The 16,955-nt window shown below is 46.6% G+C and overlaps 1 protein-coding gene across 3 annotated transcripts in view; it reads left to right on the forward strand.

The window, feature by feature from the left end:
* INSC (INSC spindle orientation adaptor protein) overlaps positions 1-16,955 on the forward strand; it is a 126,202-nt gene that overhangs the window by 71,569 nt on the left and 37,678 nt on the right. For all 3 annotated transcript variants that reach the window (XM_082628670.1, XM_082628672.1, XM_082628671.1), the window contains exons 6-7: positions 5,500-5,613; positions 10,903-11,028. In XM_082628670.1, coding sequence (XP_082484796.1) covers positions 5,500-5,613; positions 10,903-11,028 — 240 coding nt within the window. The remainder of the gene's footprint in view (positions 1-5,499; positions 5,614-10,902; positions 11,029-16,955) is intronic.

A 16,955-nucleotide genomic window follows, 5' to 3' on the forward strand; every position in this document is an offset into this window, starting at 1 on the left:
ACTCTTCCCATTCCTCTTTTTATGGGATTTATGCGAACAAGATTTTTCAAGATTTACATCTAAAAATATAGCATTAAGCCAATATTCAATCATGGATAAATGAATTAGAAAACCTAAAAAGTTTACAAAGCCTCATTCATCTCATTAGGAGATATATTTATGATAAAATTTTAATTTTTATGATTTATAATTATTTATCAAAATTTATCATCTATGTTGTATTGACCAATTGTACTGATGATAATTGTAATACTAATTCAAGCAAGGTGAGATTATTTTTAAACACTTAGAGCCTTATAGTCACAGGAATTAAAAGAAAATTTCAATGATAAGCATGATTAAGTGTGATCAGTAAAATACTTTGAAACTTAAATGCATTACATTAAGATAAAATTCTGAGGGAGAATGGGAATGGGAATGTAAGTTTAAAGATGAAAAGAAAAGAATGCAAAATGTTCAAATATTAAAGAGATTGTTCATGTAATTTTAAATGGATGATGATGGTATCAAGTTGTTTTGGTATTTAGATTTCATGGGATACATCTAAAAGAGTGATGTAATCATTTTATTTTAGTCAATATTTATAGTCTGCTGGAAATTACATCCTTTCCAACTTTGTTCTTTAAACTTCTGATGCAAAATTTTACCTGTCAAATTAAAAATGTGCAAGGGGTCATATATTAAAAAAAAAATCTTTTAGGGTTAAATGAGAAAACAAAATTGACATAGTATACACAGGCACTCTAGTTCTATAATATGGCTGTTGTCTCTGCCTCTCGCTGAGGATTGCTTAGGCCTTAAGACCCTGTCTCCTAGGAAGGGTTTTCTTGTTATGCCCCTGAAGTCTGTTGCCTTATGCACCTACCGAGAACCCATCCCTCTGCCATGTGCTTCTCAGAACACCGTCTTCCCATACCTTTTGAATATTTGTCTTGAATAACATTTTTCTGCTACATCTTTTTTTTTTTTTCTCCAGTAATGAATTACGTCTGCAGTTTTCTCTCTCCCTGTTAATCCCCCACTCCCTTCAGGGAGACTCAGCTGAATTTCTCACCTTTTGCCCTGCTTCTCATGTGGGTCTCTTTCCTTATCAAACTCACAGAATGAGCACTATTTACTCATCTGAGCAGCATTCGCTCTTTGACTCCTCTTTCCTTTCTGATACATTCTTTTGTTTTCCAAAAGTAACCTTTTAGATTTTAGGATTTCCCTTATTGGGAGAAATAAAATCAGTTAAGGATCTGCCCCAAACCTTTAGTTCTAAGTGATCTTATCCATTTTTGCCTCTCTAAATTGGATATTCCCACCCAGGAGATATTTTCCCATCAGACCAGTAGCTAATCCAAGTCTGGATTCAGTTATTATTTTGTCTCTCTCCTCTTTATTATGTCTAGTCTTTCTGAGCCTTTCCCCAAGTCCTAATTCAAGAATTTCTCCAAAATGTTCTCTTGGGACACAGGCGATGCTATATCCTTATGTTAAAACATTTTCGCTTGAAATTTATCTAGTAATCCTTTGAATATTTCATGCTGATCTCTGTAATTTTGTCCTGTATCTAGAACTCCATTAACCCAACAAACAACCCTAACAACAATTTTTAATATTATATCTCACAATGTTAAGGGTAGAGAATTTCAGTAGGGCTTGGCTGAGTAATTCTTCTGCTCCCTGTGGCATCAGCAGAGGTCACTTGGAGGTATTCAGCTGGCAGATGGTTTAGAGAGTCTTAGAAAGCTTCATCACATGTATGGTGCTTTGGAGGGGATGGCTGGAAAGCTGGTCTCAGTTGAGAGTAATTGATCAGGGGTCCTACACATGGCACACGGCATCTCCAGCATGACAGTCTCAGAGTTATCAAACTTCTTATCTGGTAGCTTAGGACTCTGAAAAGAATGTTCCAAGAAGCCTGGGTGGCAGCTTCTTATGACCTAGCCTTGGAAGTCCTGAAACGTTACTTCTACCGAGTGCTGGGGAATTAGAACCCATCTCTCTATGGGAGGAGTAGCAAAGAATCTGTGGTCATCTTTTTTTTTTTTTTTTTTTTTTTTTTTTGCGGTACGTGGGCCTCTCACTGTTGTGGCCTCTCCCGTTGTGGAGCACAGGCTCCAGACGCGCAGGCTCAGCGGCCATGGCTCACGGGCCCAGCTGCTCCGTGGCATGTGGGATCTTCCCGGACCGGGGCACGAACCCGTGTCCCCTGCATCGGCAGGCGGACTCTCAACCACTGTGCCACCAGGGAAGCCCTGTGGGCATCTTTAATCAACCCATGTATATGTAATCCCTTTGCATGGCTCGGCTGCCCTAACTATATATAACTATGGAGTCTCTATCTGAAGCTCTAGAAAGAGGCTTCACAGTATTTTCCTGCCTCCTTCTGAGGAACTTATTCCAGGCTGATGTTTCAGAGTTTACCCCTGCTGATAAATTTCACTGGACTGCAGTCACTCTTTCTGATGGAGAAACAAAAATATATCCCCCTTTTCAAATTCTTTATTTAGAGTAGTTAGATTGTGTGCATCTCCTTAACCACCACCCCCCCTTTTTTTTAAATCCCTTTCTCCTCTTCTTCAAGATCCTTTATTTTTTGTTTTGTATCTGCCTGGTCTGTCATAAAAAAATTCTGTCATTCAGTTTAATCGGTCTATCTTCCTTTATTTTGTTTCCATTCTTTCACCACTCTTCTCATGATAGAGGGTGAAGCATATTTTTGAAAATTCACCAATTCCTCCTCGATTACCTGAAAAAACTTGATTTTAGAGACTGTGTTCATTTGAAACTAATACCAAGATAGGATTTGATAAGAAACATCTATGAAGGATAAAGGGAAGGAAGCAGGAGAAGGCAGTGGAAAAACCATGTTGCAGGGCTGACAACTGAGAAAGAAAAAGGGGAGGAAGACTTGAGTAGGAAGAGATGGAATTTTCAAGCCAAAGTCACCTGTGAGAGGAGTCCCCTGCCTGCAGTCATCGACTCACAGCAGTGCCCCTGCTGTGCTAAGTCACAGCTGGGAGTAGCTCAGGGGAAGTACGGCCTCAGTAGGAACATGGTGGTGGATCTAGGTGGGGCTTTCAGTCAGCTCTGCCCCCTGCAGCAGAAGCTCTGGCTGCCACAGGGCAGAACATTGTAGATGCTAATGGAAGCCCGGGTGGAGAACTGTGCTTCAGTTTAGTGAGAGCTGCTCATGAGGCTGGATTTCCTCCTTGTTTTGAGACTTCCATCTCCACTAGTCCCTGGGAGGTCCTGCCGGCACTGAGGGATATGGATTCACTGACTTTGGTAAATAGGGAGTCACATTCACAGGGGTTAAGGTCTAACTCCACCACGTACCATATGTGTAACCTTGGGCAGATTTCTGTGTCTCAGTTTTCTCAACTCGGAAGGAAATCTTGAACAAAACTTTTGAGAGCCCTTCTAGCTCTGACGCCTTCCAGCTCTGACGCATTGTGATACTTAGAGCCTTGATGATTTCCGTGGAGCCTTTGATCTCTTATCTTTCCAAATTTATCCTTGTGAAAAGGATGCTTACAACTTTTCATTGTCACAGAGCTGACTCACTGAGACAAATCTGAAGTGTAATTATGGTATATGTGAGTATAGACCTTAACAAGAAATTATCCTCAGACGTAAATGGTCTAATAGCAGCAAATGATTACAAAAGACAGTGGGTTTGAATAGTTTAACATAATGCTAATTTGCTTCAAGTGCAAACACTAATCAGGAACATTAGGTAATTATCATTTAGGTACAGGACTCCAGTATATGAAATCTGCATTTTCATGTTAGCACTGATATCACTTACATAACTGCTTACAGCAAAGATAGGGAATGATTCTAAGAAGTACATTCATTATACAGATTTGCAGTGACAAATCTTGGTTATTAATTTTACCTTTTGTTAAATATCTTACAAGGGGCATCTATCCAATCTTAGGAAATAATTTTTGTATTTAATGTAGTTTGATTAATTACACAAATCTTAGACTGCTATATGTAGAAGATTGGCATATTGCTATGTGTGAAGAATTCTGAGTTTGAATAAAGAAGAAAAATGGAAGAGCTATTTACCTTGAGCCTCAAACCCCTTTAATTTAAATCATTTTACAAATGGGGAAACTGAGGCCTAGGGAGTTTATCTCAATTGCCCAAGATCTCAAGATAAAAACTGCTAAGAATTTTACTTTGCTTCCATGTGCCAGATACCTTTAGAAGTTCTTTATATATATTAGCAACTTTAAAAGATGAGTACAACAACCATAAGAGATAGACACTGTTATTTCTGCCGTCTTACAGATGAGGAAACTAAGGTGCAGAAGGGCTGAGTTACTTGCTCTAGGGAGCTTAGAAGTGGCAGAGCCAGAATTTGAACCCAGGCAGTTTGACTCTGGAGTCCATACTTTTATTAACCATACACATACTTCCTCATCAATATAGTGTGTTAAAAAAAGGCAGGCCGGCTCTGGAACTCAGATCTCCTAGTTTCCTTGTGTCTTTTCCATAACACCAGTATGAATTTGAAACAAATCCATTTTAATATTTTAAAATAAACACGGCAACTGAAATTGCACAAGTGGCTTCCCAGAGGTCCTACTTTCTCGCACGAGGCCCCCAAAGGCAAGTCTCCCCAGTCTCCATCTCCACACCTCCCAGGAGAAACTCAAGCAATGAACATTAATTAGCAGGTAGGAGTCATCTATAATTGATGAATCACAACCTTCAAAACAAATGGCTGATTATGAAGTGGTTTCAAGTTACATGAAAAGCTTTTTCCCAGAAATAAGCTAAACTCTTCTAGGAATAATCTTCATATCCCATTTGTCGATGAATTTTCCATTTGCTCTTCTTCCTGAGCCTCCCAGGGTCCTGTGCTTGGTCATTCCTGGCCCTCTTACCACCAGCCTTAGATCCTTCAGCTGTAATTAGTGGCATTCCTTACTGAGCTACCCACTCTTTGACAGGATTCCAGGTTGCTGTGTTGGCCTGGCTGTCCACCTAAGGCAAATGTCCTCTGAGCAGGAAGATACTGCAGAGTAGAATGTTTCTCTTGACTCATCTCTTGAACCCATCACCCAGCTGGACTTTGCCATTAGATAATGGTCATCCAAAATGAGCAAATTCTTTGGTCATATCTGTAGCAGCTCATTGGTTTTCAACTTGATGGTTTGTTTATATCACCGATGGTTTCTGTTCTCATCAGGAGCCAGTAGAATAGCAAAAATGTGCTTTCTGAGCCCATCAGTGATGAGAGCTGATTTTCTGACTGACTAGAGTGGGGTGCATTGGTTGTCCATGCCCCAGGGGTATGAAATTATCCCATATTTCTGAAATGTAGCTCAGACCTCATCCTGACTCATGTCTTTCCCTAAGTTAGAACCTCATCACCCCCATCATGGGGTAGTGGAGATGGGGCAGGATTACAGATTTCAGGACGCTCTTCCGTTAAGGAAGGTGAGCAGAAGGTAGATGAGTGATTAACCATCAGACTTTGCTCTCTTTTCTTAGGCACTGGTGAGAAAAATCGATGCCTCGGACAATATCTACACCACAGAATCCACCACAGGGAACCTGTTCAGCCTGACCCAGGAGGGGGCTCCCTTGTGCCGCATCATAGCCAAGGTGAGCTTCATGGATGGGGGCCAGGGTGATGGGCCTGGGGAGAGTGTGAGGAAGCTAGTTTGGTGGGGACAGCTGGCTTAGGAGGCCTGTCCTGGCTCTAGCATTTGCTTGTTATGTGACCTTGGAAGAGTTACCTCCCCTCTCTGGGCCTTGGTGTCGCCATCTTTAATAGTGGCTAACTCCTCTGATTTCATTTCCCACTTGAGACAAGAAGATAGTACCCCTGGAGCCTCTATCATCTTTCTTCATATGGTGTCTGTTATAAATATCAACCCTCCTCCCTCATCTTCACATATCCCACCAAACCCAAACCACACATATCTTCCAACTTAGGTTCTTGGCTGGATCTTAAAAATGCCTGCTGTCACTGCACTACGACATGAAGGAAAGACAAAATTGAGGGCAGTGGTTTTCATTAATTACATGGGAGTTGTAATTCATTAGCTTCATGGTCCATTTGCCCCTGCACTCATTCTAAGTGTTGGATCCAAACACTTAGAAAAAATATAGGCAATTGGTAGCTCCCTAGGGAGCTTGCTAAGGCCTTCTGTTTTATTTTTGCCCCCCCCCTTTTTTTTAAATTTGAGAAATGACATTACCATTGGGGATAGAATAATGATCTAACTGGAATCAAAGTTATATCCTTCAGTAGACTTAAGATGTCAGTCACAAGAAGATGCTCCAGCTCTGTGGTTCCCAGTCCTAACCCTGCATCACAATCCCTCAGGGAGTTTTTGGAAAACACAACATAAATGGTTTGTCGCCCTCCAAGATTTACCGAGGTCCTGGGATAAGACCTGGGAATCCACATTTTAATAAGCTCTACAGGGGATTCTGAGGCATGGCCACTCTCAGCATCACTGATCTAAGCCTTTAAGGAAATCTGGAAGAGGAGGGTAAATGCTTGTCAACTCTGGTCAAGGGAGAAGTAAATTGTATGCAACAGCAATAGCTAACGTTTGAGGGTGCTTTCCACTGTGCTTAATGCCTTGCAAACGTTATTTCTTTTAAATCATAAAAGCATCCAAACAAGTAGTTATCATGTTTTTCCCATCTGTAGTTGAGGAAGTGGTTTGAGAGGCTTACTCAAGGTCACACAACTGATAAAGAATGGAGTCAGAATTAGAACCCAAGTCTCTTTTTTTTTTTTTTTTTTTTTCTGTACGTGGGCCTCTCACTGTTGTGGCCTCTCCCGTTGCGGAGCACAGGCTCCGGACGCACAGGCTCAGCGGCCATGGCTCACGGGCCCAGCCGCTCCGCGGCATATGGGATCCTCCCAGAACGGGGCACGAACCCGTATCCCCTGCATCGGCAGGCGGACTCTCAACCACTGCGCCACCAGGGAGGCCCGAACCCAAGTCTCTTTAATTCAGAGTTCATGATCCTAAAGCCCACAGTGGTGACTTCTGGTTCAATCCTTGGCCCTTCAGCTTCTTGGGCCAAAGTGTGACTCAGAAGTTCTCAACCCTGTAGGCATATTAGCATCACTAGGGAGCTTTAAAAATCTCCACCAGGGGCTTCCCTGGTGGCGCAGTGGTTGAGAGTCCACCTGCCGATGCAGGGGACACGGGTTCGAGCCCTGGTCTGGGAAAATCCCACATGCCGCGGAGCGGCTGGGCCCGTAAGCCATGGCCGCTGAGCCTGCGTGTCCGGAGCCTGTGCTCCGCGACGGGAGAGGTCACAACAGTGAGAGGCCCATGTAACGCTAAAAAAAAAAAAAAATCTCCACTAGTAAATGGCCAAGGTGAATTTGAACCTGGCTGTTTGACAGCAAAGGCTATGCTCTTGTTTGCTGTCCTGAACTGCCTCTCAGCAGCCCGGCTCCCTCCTCTTCCTCCTGTCTGCCTTCTCCTTCTCATCCCCATCCTCCCTTGCCCTCCTCCCCTCTCCACAACCTTTATTATCTACTGCATCCTTTCTATATGTCAAACACTGACCTAAGCTTTCCTTTCGTCATCTCATCTGATCCTCCTGATAATCTAATGATGTGTTATAATTATAATTCCCATTTTTAAGATACGGGAACAGAGGCTCAGAGAGAAGTTCATGCACATTAAATGCAGATGGGATTTTAACTAGATCTGCTGACTCCAGAATTTTAATCTCAACCTTCTTCTGTCTCCAGTCCTTGGGGGAGAGTAGACGGAGGGTTGATGCAGAGAGATGATTCCATGATGACTCCCATCTTCCCAGCCTGGAAGATGGAGAGACTAGGTCCTCCAGCAAAATCAATGTTTGGGTTTCCAGTCCTGACAGTGACAAAGGGGCTGGGAGTTCCTGGTATGCCCTGCACAGCATCCTCACCTCCGATGCTCAGGAAATATGCCCAATATGGTGACAGGTGTGGGGCAGCTTGCCCCAGTGGCCTTCCTCATTCACCTCCATGGAGCCCAGTGTGGTCTGTCCTTGGGTCCTTCATCCATCTGAGCTACCCCCATGAGATGATTTGGGCAACCTGTCTGAGGTCTATCCTCTCATCCCCTTGGGTTCTTCTGATGGCCAAGAAATAAACCCAGTCCTCCCTATGACGGTGGTGGCAAATAATCCCATCCCTTCCTGAGTGCAGGGCACTGAGAACTCCCCTGTGCGTTGTTGAAATTACCCCCTCCTCGCCACTCCAGCTCCTCTATTATCCTCCTCCCACCACTAGCCTACACACCCCGCAAGTGGCCTCCTCCAGCTTTATGACAGCTTACCCTGAGCCTGTCTGAATAATGCATACCATTATACAGCTGGGCTCCGAGCCCAGAGCTTTCTATAAAATTAAACAAGCTCCAGCCAACAGTGCGATTCCACAAACTGAGGCAGCTCCTGGTCCCACTCTAAGCTGAGTGTTTCTTTTTGGTCCTCGATGGGGGCTTCACATTCCATCTCACTTTCTATCTCCTCTCTCTCCCACATATTCCAGCCCTTGGGACACCTTTCATGAGGGTATGAGACACCCTTCTAACCAGGATGCCTCCTGTGACCTGATCCCAACCTGGCTGTCCAGGTCCACCCTCACTGGGTGCTCGGCCCATTCACAACATTAACTCACTGCTCCTTCAACAGCTGAGTCAGGTAGCTGTCACGACCCCATTGTTAACCAAAGATTGCCAGCAGCAGAGCCAGGATTTGAACCAGAATCCCCTCAGTCTGGGTTCAGGATTTCCCCCTTCTTCTCCTAGTAGCTAAAAATGCTAAGACCATTTTTCACAGGCTTGGGAAAGGATGTAATGAGAATACAGTGCAAATGGATGCAGAGGCTTAAATATAGTTATGCTAGACTTGGCGTCTCCTGAGCCAGAGGAAGGCTGCCACACTGATCCTGGCTCTCTGCCTCCCATTCTTTGGCATCATTTCTTCATTGTCTGCGCCAGACGTAAATATCTATCTATCTATCATTGTACATATATAAATAAGATTTGTACTATATATGATTAAATACACACACATATAAACATGTATATATATATATATATATATATACACATCTGGTGGGAGGTCTTTAATAGCCAACAAGCCTGACCAGGGAGACTTTAGGACTCCTTTCTTCTTACTTTAAAGAGTAATTTGAGCTTATGTCAGTGACTCTCTGGGTAAGGTCTTTATGTGCAACCCTTATCAGATGCCCCAGGAACCGTGGGAAAGTAGGCAGGCAGGGATAAAGGACTGTGGAGCAAGAATTCAGAGGGGTAAGTGTCTTGTCCCCATACCAGAGCATATTTTTTATCAGAGTAATGATGTGCATTTAAAATCACATCATTTTAAGTGACCCTTTGACCCTTCTGTAACCGTCCTCCTTCAGATTATGTCAGGAGTTCCTACTCGGTGCTCTTTTAACCCTGCAACCCCTCCCCATTTCAATGCACAGCTACCCAGATTTCTTCCTGCTTTTAACATTGTCTGCCAGACAAGGAGCTCAGCATGGACGGGGACTGAGGCAGTGCCCAGCAGAGGGTCTGGCATATAATAAACCATTAATATTTTTGTGTTGCCTGAACAAATTTACCAGTCCTAAGATATGACCCTTTCCCACCAAATAAACTACCCTAAAAGGAAGGAGGAATATTATAAAATGTCAGAAATTCTGAACTCCCCCAGAATTGGATACTTTCATCTTGGTCCCTGCAGTGATGAGCAAAGGGCCCGGGGCTTATCACTTGGGGTGCGGGGAAGGGGAGATCTGGGGTGACATTTCAGTGAGGCTGTGCTGGGCCGTAGTGGTCATTGCTGCTTCTTCTGGTTGCTCATTCATGATCCTTTCAGTCATTCACTGCTGCGTCCCTGGGGACACAGAACGGTGCCTGTTTTGTGCATAGTACATTTTTTGTTGAGAGAGTTCTGAAAAATCTGACTGGGGATGGTAATTTTGCTGAACCCACCTCCTTCTTCCTGTAACATCTTTCTCAGTTTGGGGAACTGAGGGCAGCAGGCATAGTTAGAGACAGGAGTGGTGCGGTTAAAGGCAAGTGCCCCTCAGGACCAAGTTCAGACCACTTGCTCATGCATTCTTTCCTGTTGCCACCCCTAGGCACCCCTCCAGCCCTCAGGGAAGGGGAGAGGGAGGAAACAGGGCAAAGCCAGATGTGGGATAGCCAGCTTCCCCTGCTTTGGACGTGGATGTCCACGGTGGGGTTGCCACCAGTTTGCTGGGCGTGTGGTGAGTCGCCTTTGTGATCTGTTGGTCTCTCTCACTTTGCTCCGGGAGCCAAGGCGGCTTCAGTGATTTTTCTACAGAATAAATATGTCCAGTTAGGATGAGCGCCTCACTCCCAGACTCTTCTCAGAAATCCTCTCAGACTTCTTCTGGGAGGTCACCATAAGGTCTCAAAAAGGAAAAGTACAGGTTCACATTCAAGAGCTCAGCTGATCAATCCTAAAGGTTTTTTCTTTTTTCCTTTTACAAATTGGAGTGAAGGAGTGAAAATAAGACCGGTGTGGATTTGGGGTGATTATTTCACCCATCTGGACTTCAGTTTTTCCCATCCCCCATATGGAAATAAATTATAGTATTGAGGTAAATAAAGCTCCTTTTTGTGTGCCTGCCATGGTGGTGGGAGCACCTGAGAAGTAACAGGTCGTCACTGGCGTAGTGAGAACCAGCACGAGGCATCTAGGTTTCAGTTCCCTCCATCTGCCTCAGACTTGTTTCTAGAACCTGTTTCTGACAACTCCAGGTTTATTCCATGGCGGCTGCTGAGGGGTATCCCCAAAACACACCTGCTGAGTGAGGGGTATCAGTAATTCTTGAGTCAGCCCCTGGAGAGGTCACACTGAGTTCATGTGACATTTTCTTTTTCTTGGCAGGAGGGTGGGGTCGTGGCGCTCTTCAAGGTCTGCCGGCAGGACAGTTTCCGGTGCTTGTACCCCCAGGCGCTCCGCACGCTGGCCTCCATCTGCTGCGTGGAGGAGGGTGTCCACCAGCTGGAGAAGGTAAGGGTGCAGCTGGCTGGCTGGGCGGGGCCTGAGGTCCCTGAGCGGGTGGGGGAATGGGGAGAGCGACCTCCTGGTGGACGTCTGGCAAGAGCAAGTCCCCTGAGTCCCTCCTGTTCCCAGGCATCATTCATGTGGGGCTGCTCGTATCTTGACTATGGTTGATGAAGACATGAAGGGGGCTGAGACTGAGGAGCTCAGTGGGAAAGGCAGGGTCCAGAGGGACACTCAGCACTTCCTGGGTGGAGTGGCCAGCAGAGCCTGGTTGGCGGGGCAGGGTGGGAGGTGGGGGGGAACACAGCAGGAGGCAGGCAAGTCAGGTGGGGAGGGGTGTCAAGGTTAAGGGTGGTTGGTCCTTCTCTCGTGGCAGGACCCCAGCAGAAGGAAGAGGATCCAGCTCCTCCGGGGACAGGATAGGCATGAGCAGGGTGGGCATGCATGCCTGGGCAAGCAAGTGGGCTCCACCCAAAGAGGGCTTGGGTAAGGGAAAGGGAAACTGCAGTCCAAGCACATGATGGGTCAACACCACTGGGGGTGGCCAGGATTGGAGGGAAGGTGGTGACTTGACAGTCCCAGGTGCCTAGCTCCAGGCCAACCTAGGGCAACGTGACCGATTCCAGCTACCACCTCCCAATTACCCCAGGTTGTAGGGCTGCTTCAACACTTCTGCCTGAGTGGGTCTGAGCCTGCAGCTGGGTCCTCAGGGATGTTAGCAGGAGGGCTGGGAGGCTAGTACTGACACTTGGGGATTTCTCAACCACATTTCAAAGAAAGATGCTGAATTTTTTTTATGGAAGAGAGATAGAAAGGCCTGGTATGACCTGGTGACAATTGTGGTGCCTGCAGGGTGAGGGGTAGGTACCTTGAGTCTGTTCTCGTGACTGGTCTAAATGGGGATGGAACAGCAAACTGCTCCCCTTCCTCTGCATCCGTGTCCCACAGTCTGGTCCTGGCTGCCCAGAAAACCTCCACCCTACCCTCAGTTTCTTTACTTTGGTCTGGACTCCCAGACAGATGGCCATTTTCCATTCTACCCCGACTCTTTCTAAATCTGCTCAGGTTATGGGACAGAGTCACAGGATCACAGGCTCTGAGGTGCTTTTAGCTGAGGATGGAGGGTGCATGGGAAATCTGCTCAGTTTACAGGTGAGGCTATGGCTCAGATTGGGGAAGTAATTTGTCTGAGGTCACACAGCAAAGTGGTGAAGGAGCTAGTGCCAGCCCTCTAGACAGAGTTCCCCCTTCCCATGGGGTCAGAAGCCTTTGTATGTGTGTGTTTGCTTAGGTGGTAAAATGGAGGAGAGAGGCAGTGACGAGACAGACAGACTCCATGAAGTAAATGCATTGAGCATTTCCAGCTTCATGTGCTGAATAATCCTCTCTTCTCCCATAAAATCTTCTTCCTTAGACAGTGGGAAATGGCCATACACTTTTTTTTTTGGCTTTTTTTTTTACATCTTTATTAGAGTATAATTGCTTTACAATGGTGTGTTAATTTCTGCTTTATAACAAAGTGAATCAGTTATACACATACATATGTTCCCATATCTCTTCCCTCTTGCGTCTCCCTCCCTCCCACCCTCCCTATCCCACCCCTCTAGGTGGTCACAAAGCACCGAGCTGATCTCGCTGTGCTATGTGGCTGCTTCCCACTAGCTATCTATTTTACGTTTGGTAGTGTATATATGTCCATGGCACTCTCTCACTTTGTCACAGCTTACCCTTCCCCCTCCCCATATCCTCAAGTCCATTCTCTAGTAGGTCTGTGTCTTTATTCCCATCTTACCCTTAGGTTCTTCATGACATTTTTTTTCTTAGATTCCATATATATGTGTTAGCATACGGTGTTTGTCTTTCTCTTTCTGACTTACTTCACTCTGTATGACAGACTCTAAGTCCATCCACCTCACTACAAATAACTCAATTTTGTTTCTTTTTATGACTGAATAATATTCCATTGTATATATGTGCCACATCTTCTTTGTTTCTCATCTCCTTTCATGCTGGCTGGCAGGAAGAAGGGGAGAAAAAGGTAGAAGGGACTAGAATCACCAGTTCTCCAAAAGCAGTACATTTCTTGGCTTTAGAGAGTTTGCAGAGCAGCAGGAAAACCTCAATCCAGGGAAGAAAAAACAGCAGGACTTTTTTTTTGCTCAGAGTGAAAACCTGTGTAGCTGGGAAGGCTGTGGAGGCAATTTCTCCCGCGGGGCTCCAAAGCCAGAGGGCTCCAGTGCGTCTTTCCCAGGCCAGATGGGCCACTGGCCTGGGAGCCAGCCCCTACTCACCGAGCAAGAGGACGGGGGACACTCAGCGCCTGAGGGCTTACTAAGCGCCCCGTGCTGAGCTAGCGTATTCCCTTCATTAACCCACCAGAACCTCGTGAGGTGAGCACTATTCATATCTCCACCTTGAAGACGAGGAATTGAGTCTCAGCCAGTGTAAGTGACTCACCTAAAATCACAGAGTAAGTTTTGGAGCCAGGATTTGGACCCCGTCTGCTTGTCTAATGCCCAGTCGACCTCACTGACTCACTGGTTTAATGGATACTCTCAGACTGCCAAAAAAAAAATCCCTGCAGCTAAACCCGGACCACCTTGCTGTTTCTGGCCAAAGTCCTAATTCTCCCACCCCCAACTCGCACAGGAGAAGGTCACCGTCTCTGGGCTTTCCCCTCCTCCAGGTCAGATTACTTTCCATACACAGATACTTCTGAAATAACTCTGTGCCCGGCAGTGAGCAGGAGGGAGTCTTGTCAGAAGGGAGCCCCCGTGTGGTCGGAAACAGCTACTACAGCTCTGCAGTCACAGAGCTTGCCAAGTGTCTTCACAGGCAGCCTGATTCCATTTGATATCTGCCTTAAGTGTACAAGCATCCCCATTATACAGACGAAGAAACCGAGGCCCAGAGATGTGAAGTGACGTCTGCACAGAATCACACAGCTCGTAATTCATTCATTCAGCAAACATTTAGCGACTGTCTACTCTTTGCCAGGCATTGTTTTATGTGCTGGAAGTACAGCAGTGAACAAAACAGATAAAACCCCTGGTCCTCTTAGAGCTTATGTTTTAGCTCAGGGGGTGGCAAGTTACAGCCTGTGGGCTGAAGTCATCCTGCTGTCTTGTTTTTGGCACGTACAGCCCATGAGTTAAGAAAAATTTTTTTCATTTTTAAATGGCTGTAAAAATATCAGAACATTTTGTGTCACATGAAAATTATGTGAAATTCAAAGTTTTCATCCATAAAGTTTTAATGGATCACTGCCAGCCTCCTTTGTTTAGGTGTTCTCTATGTCTGCTTTTTCTCTACAACAGCATAATTAGATAATTGCAAGAGACCATGAGGCCCACAAAGTCAAAAACATTTACGATCTGGTCCTCTACAGAAAATGTTTATCGACCCCTATTCTATCAGGTAATAAGGGCATCATGACAATGACTAAAAGGATAATAACATTTATCGAATACTTGCTTTGGACAAGCACTTTGTTAAACCCCACCTTTCATGGTGTCACTTAATCGTTAATCCATTGGTGCTGTTATCATCCATGTTGTTTGTAGAAGGAAGGGAGACTCAGAGAAGTGAAGCAACTTGCTCAAGAGCACACAGCTAATAGATGGCCTGGCGATCATTTAATCCCAGCTCTGCTGAGCCAGAGTCAGCCTGGGCTGTGAACCATTATGCCAACCCAGGACTCAACTCCAATACGTGAGGCTAAGGTCCATGCTCTTTTCCTCCACATCATGCTGCTTCCAAAGCTGTGAGATGTTCTAGAGACACCCAGGGGGGCCTGGATCACCTGTCCCTCCCCCAGGTCCTGCCCACGTGGGCTCTGTGATCCGGCTGCTGAGCGCTGGCCTTAGATGCTCTGGTGAGGTCAGCCGTTGTCCACGTTTAGGATGGAAGGTGATGATATCCAGGGACAGGCTGATTTGCAGAAGCCGCAGCATGACAGGCAAGGCAGAGGTGAGCTGGGGAGCAGGTGCCCTGGGGCTTTCGCCTGCTGCCCACTCACCCGGCACAGTTCGTGCCCTCTTTAGATAATGTCAAAGTCCCAGCCTCCCCCTGATTTACTGGCCTAGCCTCCTCCCTGAGGCTCCCGTAATTAATTGGCAGCAAGAAATGTGCTGGATTTGGTTAAAATCCATTTCTGTCATGCGGCTACCCACCACTGCTTCCCTCCAACCTTAAAGTGGTTCATTAAATCACACAGAGACCCCTGCGGAGTGTGAGTCTAGTCAGGTCACCAGACACCCCATCCATCCTTGGCCCTGCTGCGTGATGCCCGAGCTCTGCTGGGCTTGGAGCATTCGAGTGGCCATAGATTCACCCAGTCACCTGTTTCTTCTTTCTCTGTCATCCAGTTGTTCACTTACTTTCAACTCACTCTCTTCCTTGCCTGCTCACTCAGTCCTTCACCATCTCATCACGCTACTAATTCATTCCGTCATCATACATTTGTTGTGAAGCAGCCCAGCTCCGGGAAAACTGTGGCCTTTGAGAGTCAGGCTCTTCTGGATGGGAATTCAGGCTTTTCCACCTACGAACTTGGACACATTTCCCTGGGCAAGTTACTTAACTTCTCAGAGGTGTGGTTTCTTCATCAATCAAATGTGCATGATGAAATCTACCTCCCAGGGCTGTCAGAGATAAATAGATTGCAGTAACCTGGTGCCTGGCACCCACTAGGCACTGAATAAATGGTAGCTATTTTGATTTTGGCGGGTGTGATGCCAGTTGCCGGGGTTTTGAACATGAGTGGCCTGAAGAAGATGATGGTTTGGTGGAGAAGAGAGCTCTGGCACGCCAGCAGGAGGGGATAGCGTGGCCATAGATGCTGCCCAGTGCACAGTGTGGAGAAGTCAGTGGGGCTGGAGCACGAGTCCCTACAACGTTTCCATTTTACAGGCGAGGAAACTGAGACTCAGAGATTGTGTTCCCTCAGCTCATGAATGTGTAGTTTGGATTCAAACCCACGTCTGGCTGGTTTCTAAAGCCCATGTTCTTTATACTCCGCGAACCTGGGAAGAGCTGGCCCTTTTGAGGTGGGGACTGCAGGGCAATGGCTCCCAGGGAACCAGGCTTTGGGTATTGGTCCGGGAAGAGGGCAGACGTGGATATTCCCCGAGCAGGTCTGGAGCAGCAAGATGTCAAGACATAACAAAGGCCTCTGCAGAGGTGCCTGAAGGGTCTTTCAAGGCTCCACGCTTTCTTTTCAGAGGTCTGGTTCATCCTGCCCACAGCCTCTCACCATTGTGCTCCTGCCGGGGCAGCGAGTTTCAGGAAGTCTATCCTGTGTCCTCAGCAGACAGTCACCCTTCATTCCCCAGCCCCTGCGCTGGGCTCTGGGAGGAGAGACAGGCAGCTGTGTTCCCTGTCTCCCACCTGGGCTGGCCAAGTGGTAGCCCCATGGCCATCAGAAGCCGCAGGCTGGTGGTACCACCTGTGCCCGGGGTGCTGGTGAAGGCAGCAGCAAGGAAGCAGTGGAGCTGGGCCCCAAGGACTAAGGTGGAGCTCCCAGGCAGGCCAGGGGAAAGTGGCCTCAGCAGAGAGACTCCACAGCTGGCTGGTAGGCCAGTGGGGCTCTAAGTCTTTTCGGAACTCTGTGCTCAGTGAGTTGGGGGAGCCCAGAAGAGGAGGCAGTGTTCTCTGAGACCCACTTTGGAGAAGATGGGATGAAGAAAATGAGGGCCAAAGAGGGAGTGAGGGCTTCAGAGCCACACAGCCCAGTGAGAGCAGATGGACCCAACTCCGTCCGGTGGCCAGGTGACCTAGCCCACCTGGACTGTTCAGGGCAGCCTTGGGGCAGAGTAGAGCTGGGAAGGTGGACTGGCATTCCCAAGGGGGAGAACTGCTGGTTTTGGGGGAGGCTGAGAGGGGGCTAGAAAGCGAGTCCACTCTGAACCTCGGTTTCCTCTTTATAAAGAGGG

The sequence above is a fragment of the Mesoplodon mirus genome (assembly GCF_964341445.2).
Source record: "Mesoplodon mirus genome assembly, chromosome: 7".
NCBI lineage: Eukaryota > Metazoa > Chordata > Mammalia > Artiodactyla > Ziphiidae > Mesoplodon > Mesoplodon mirus.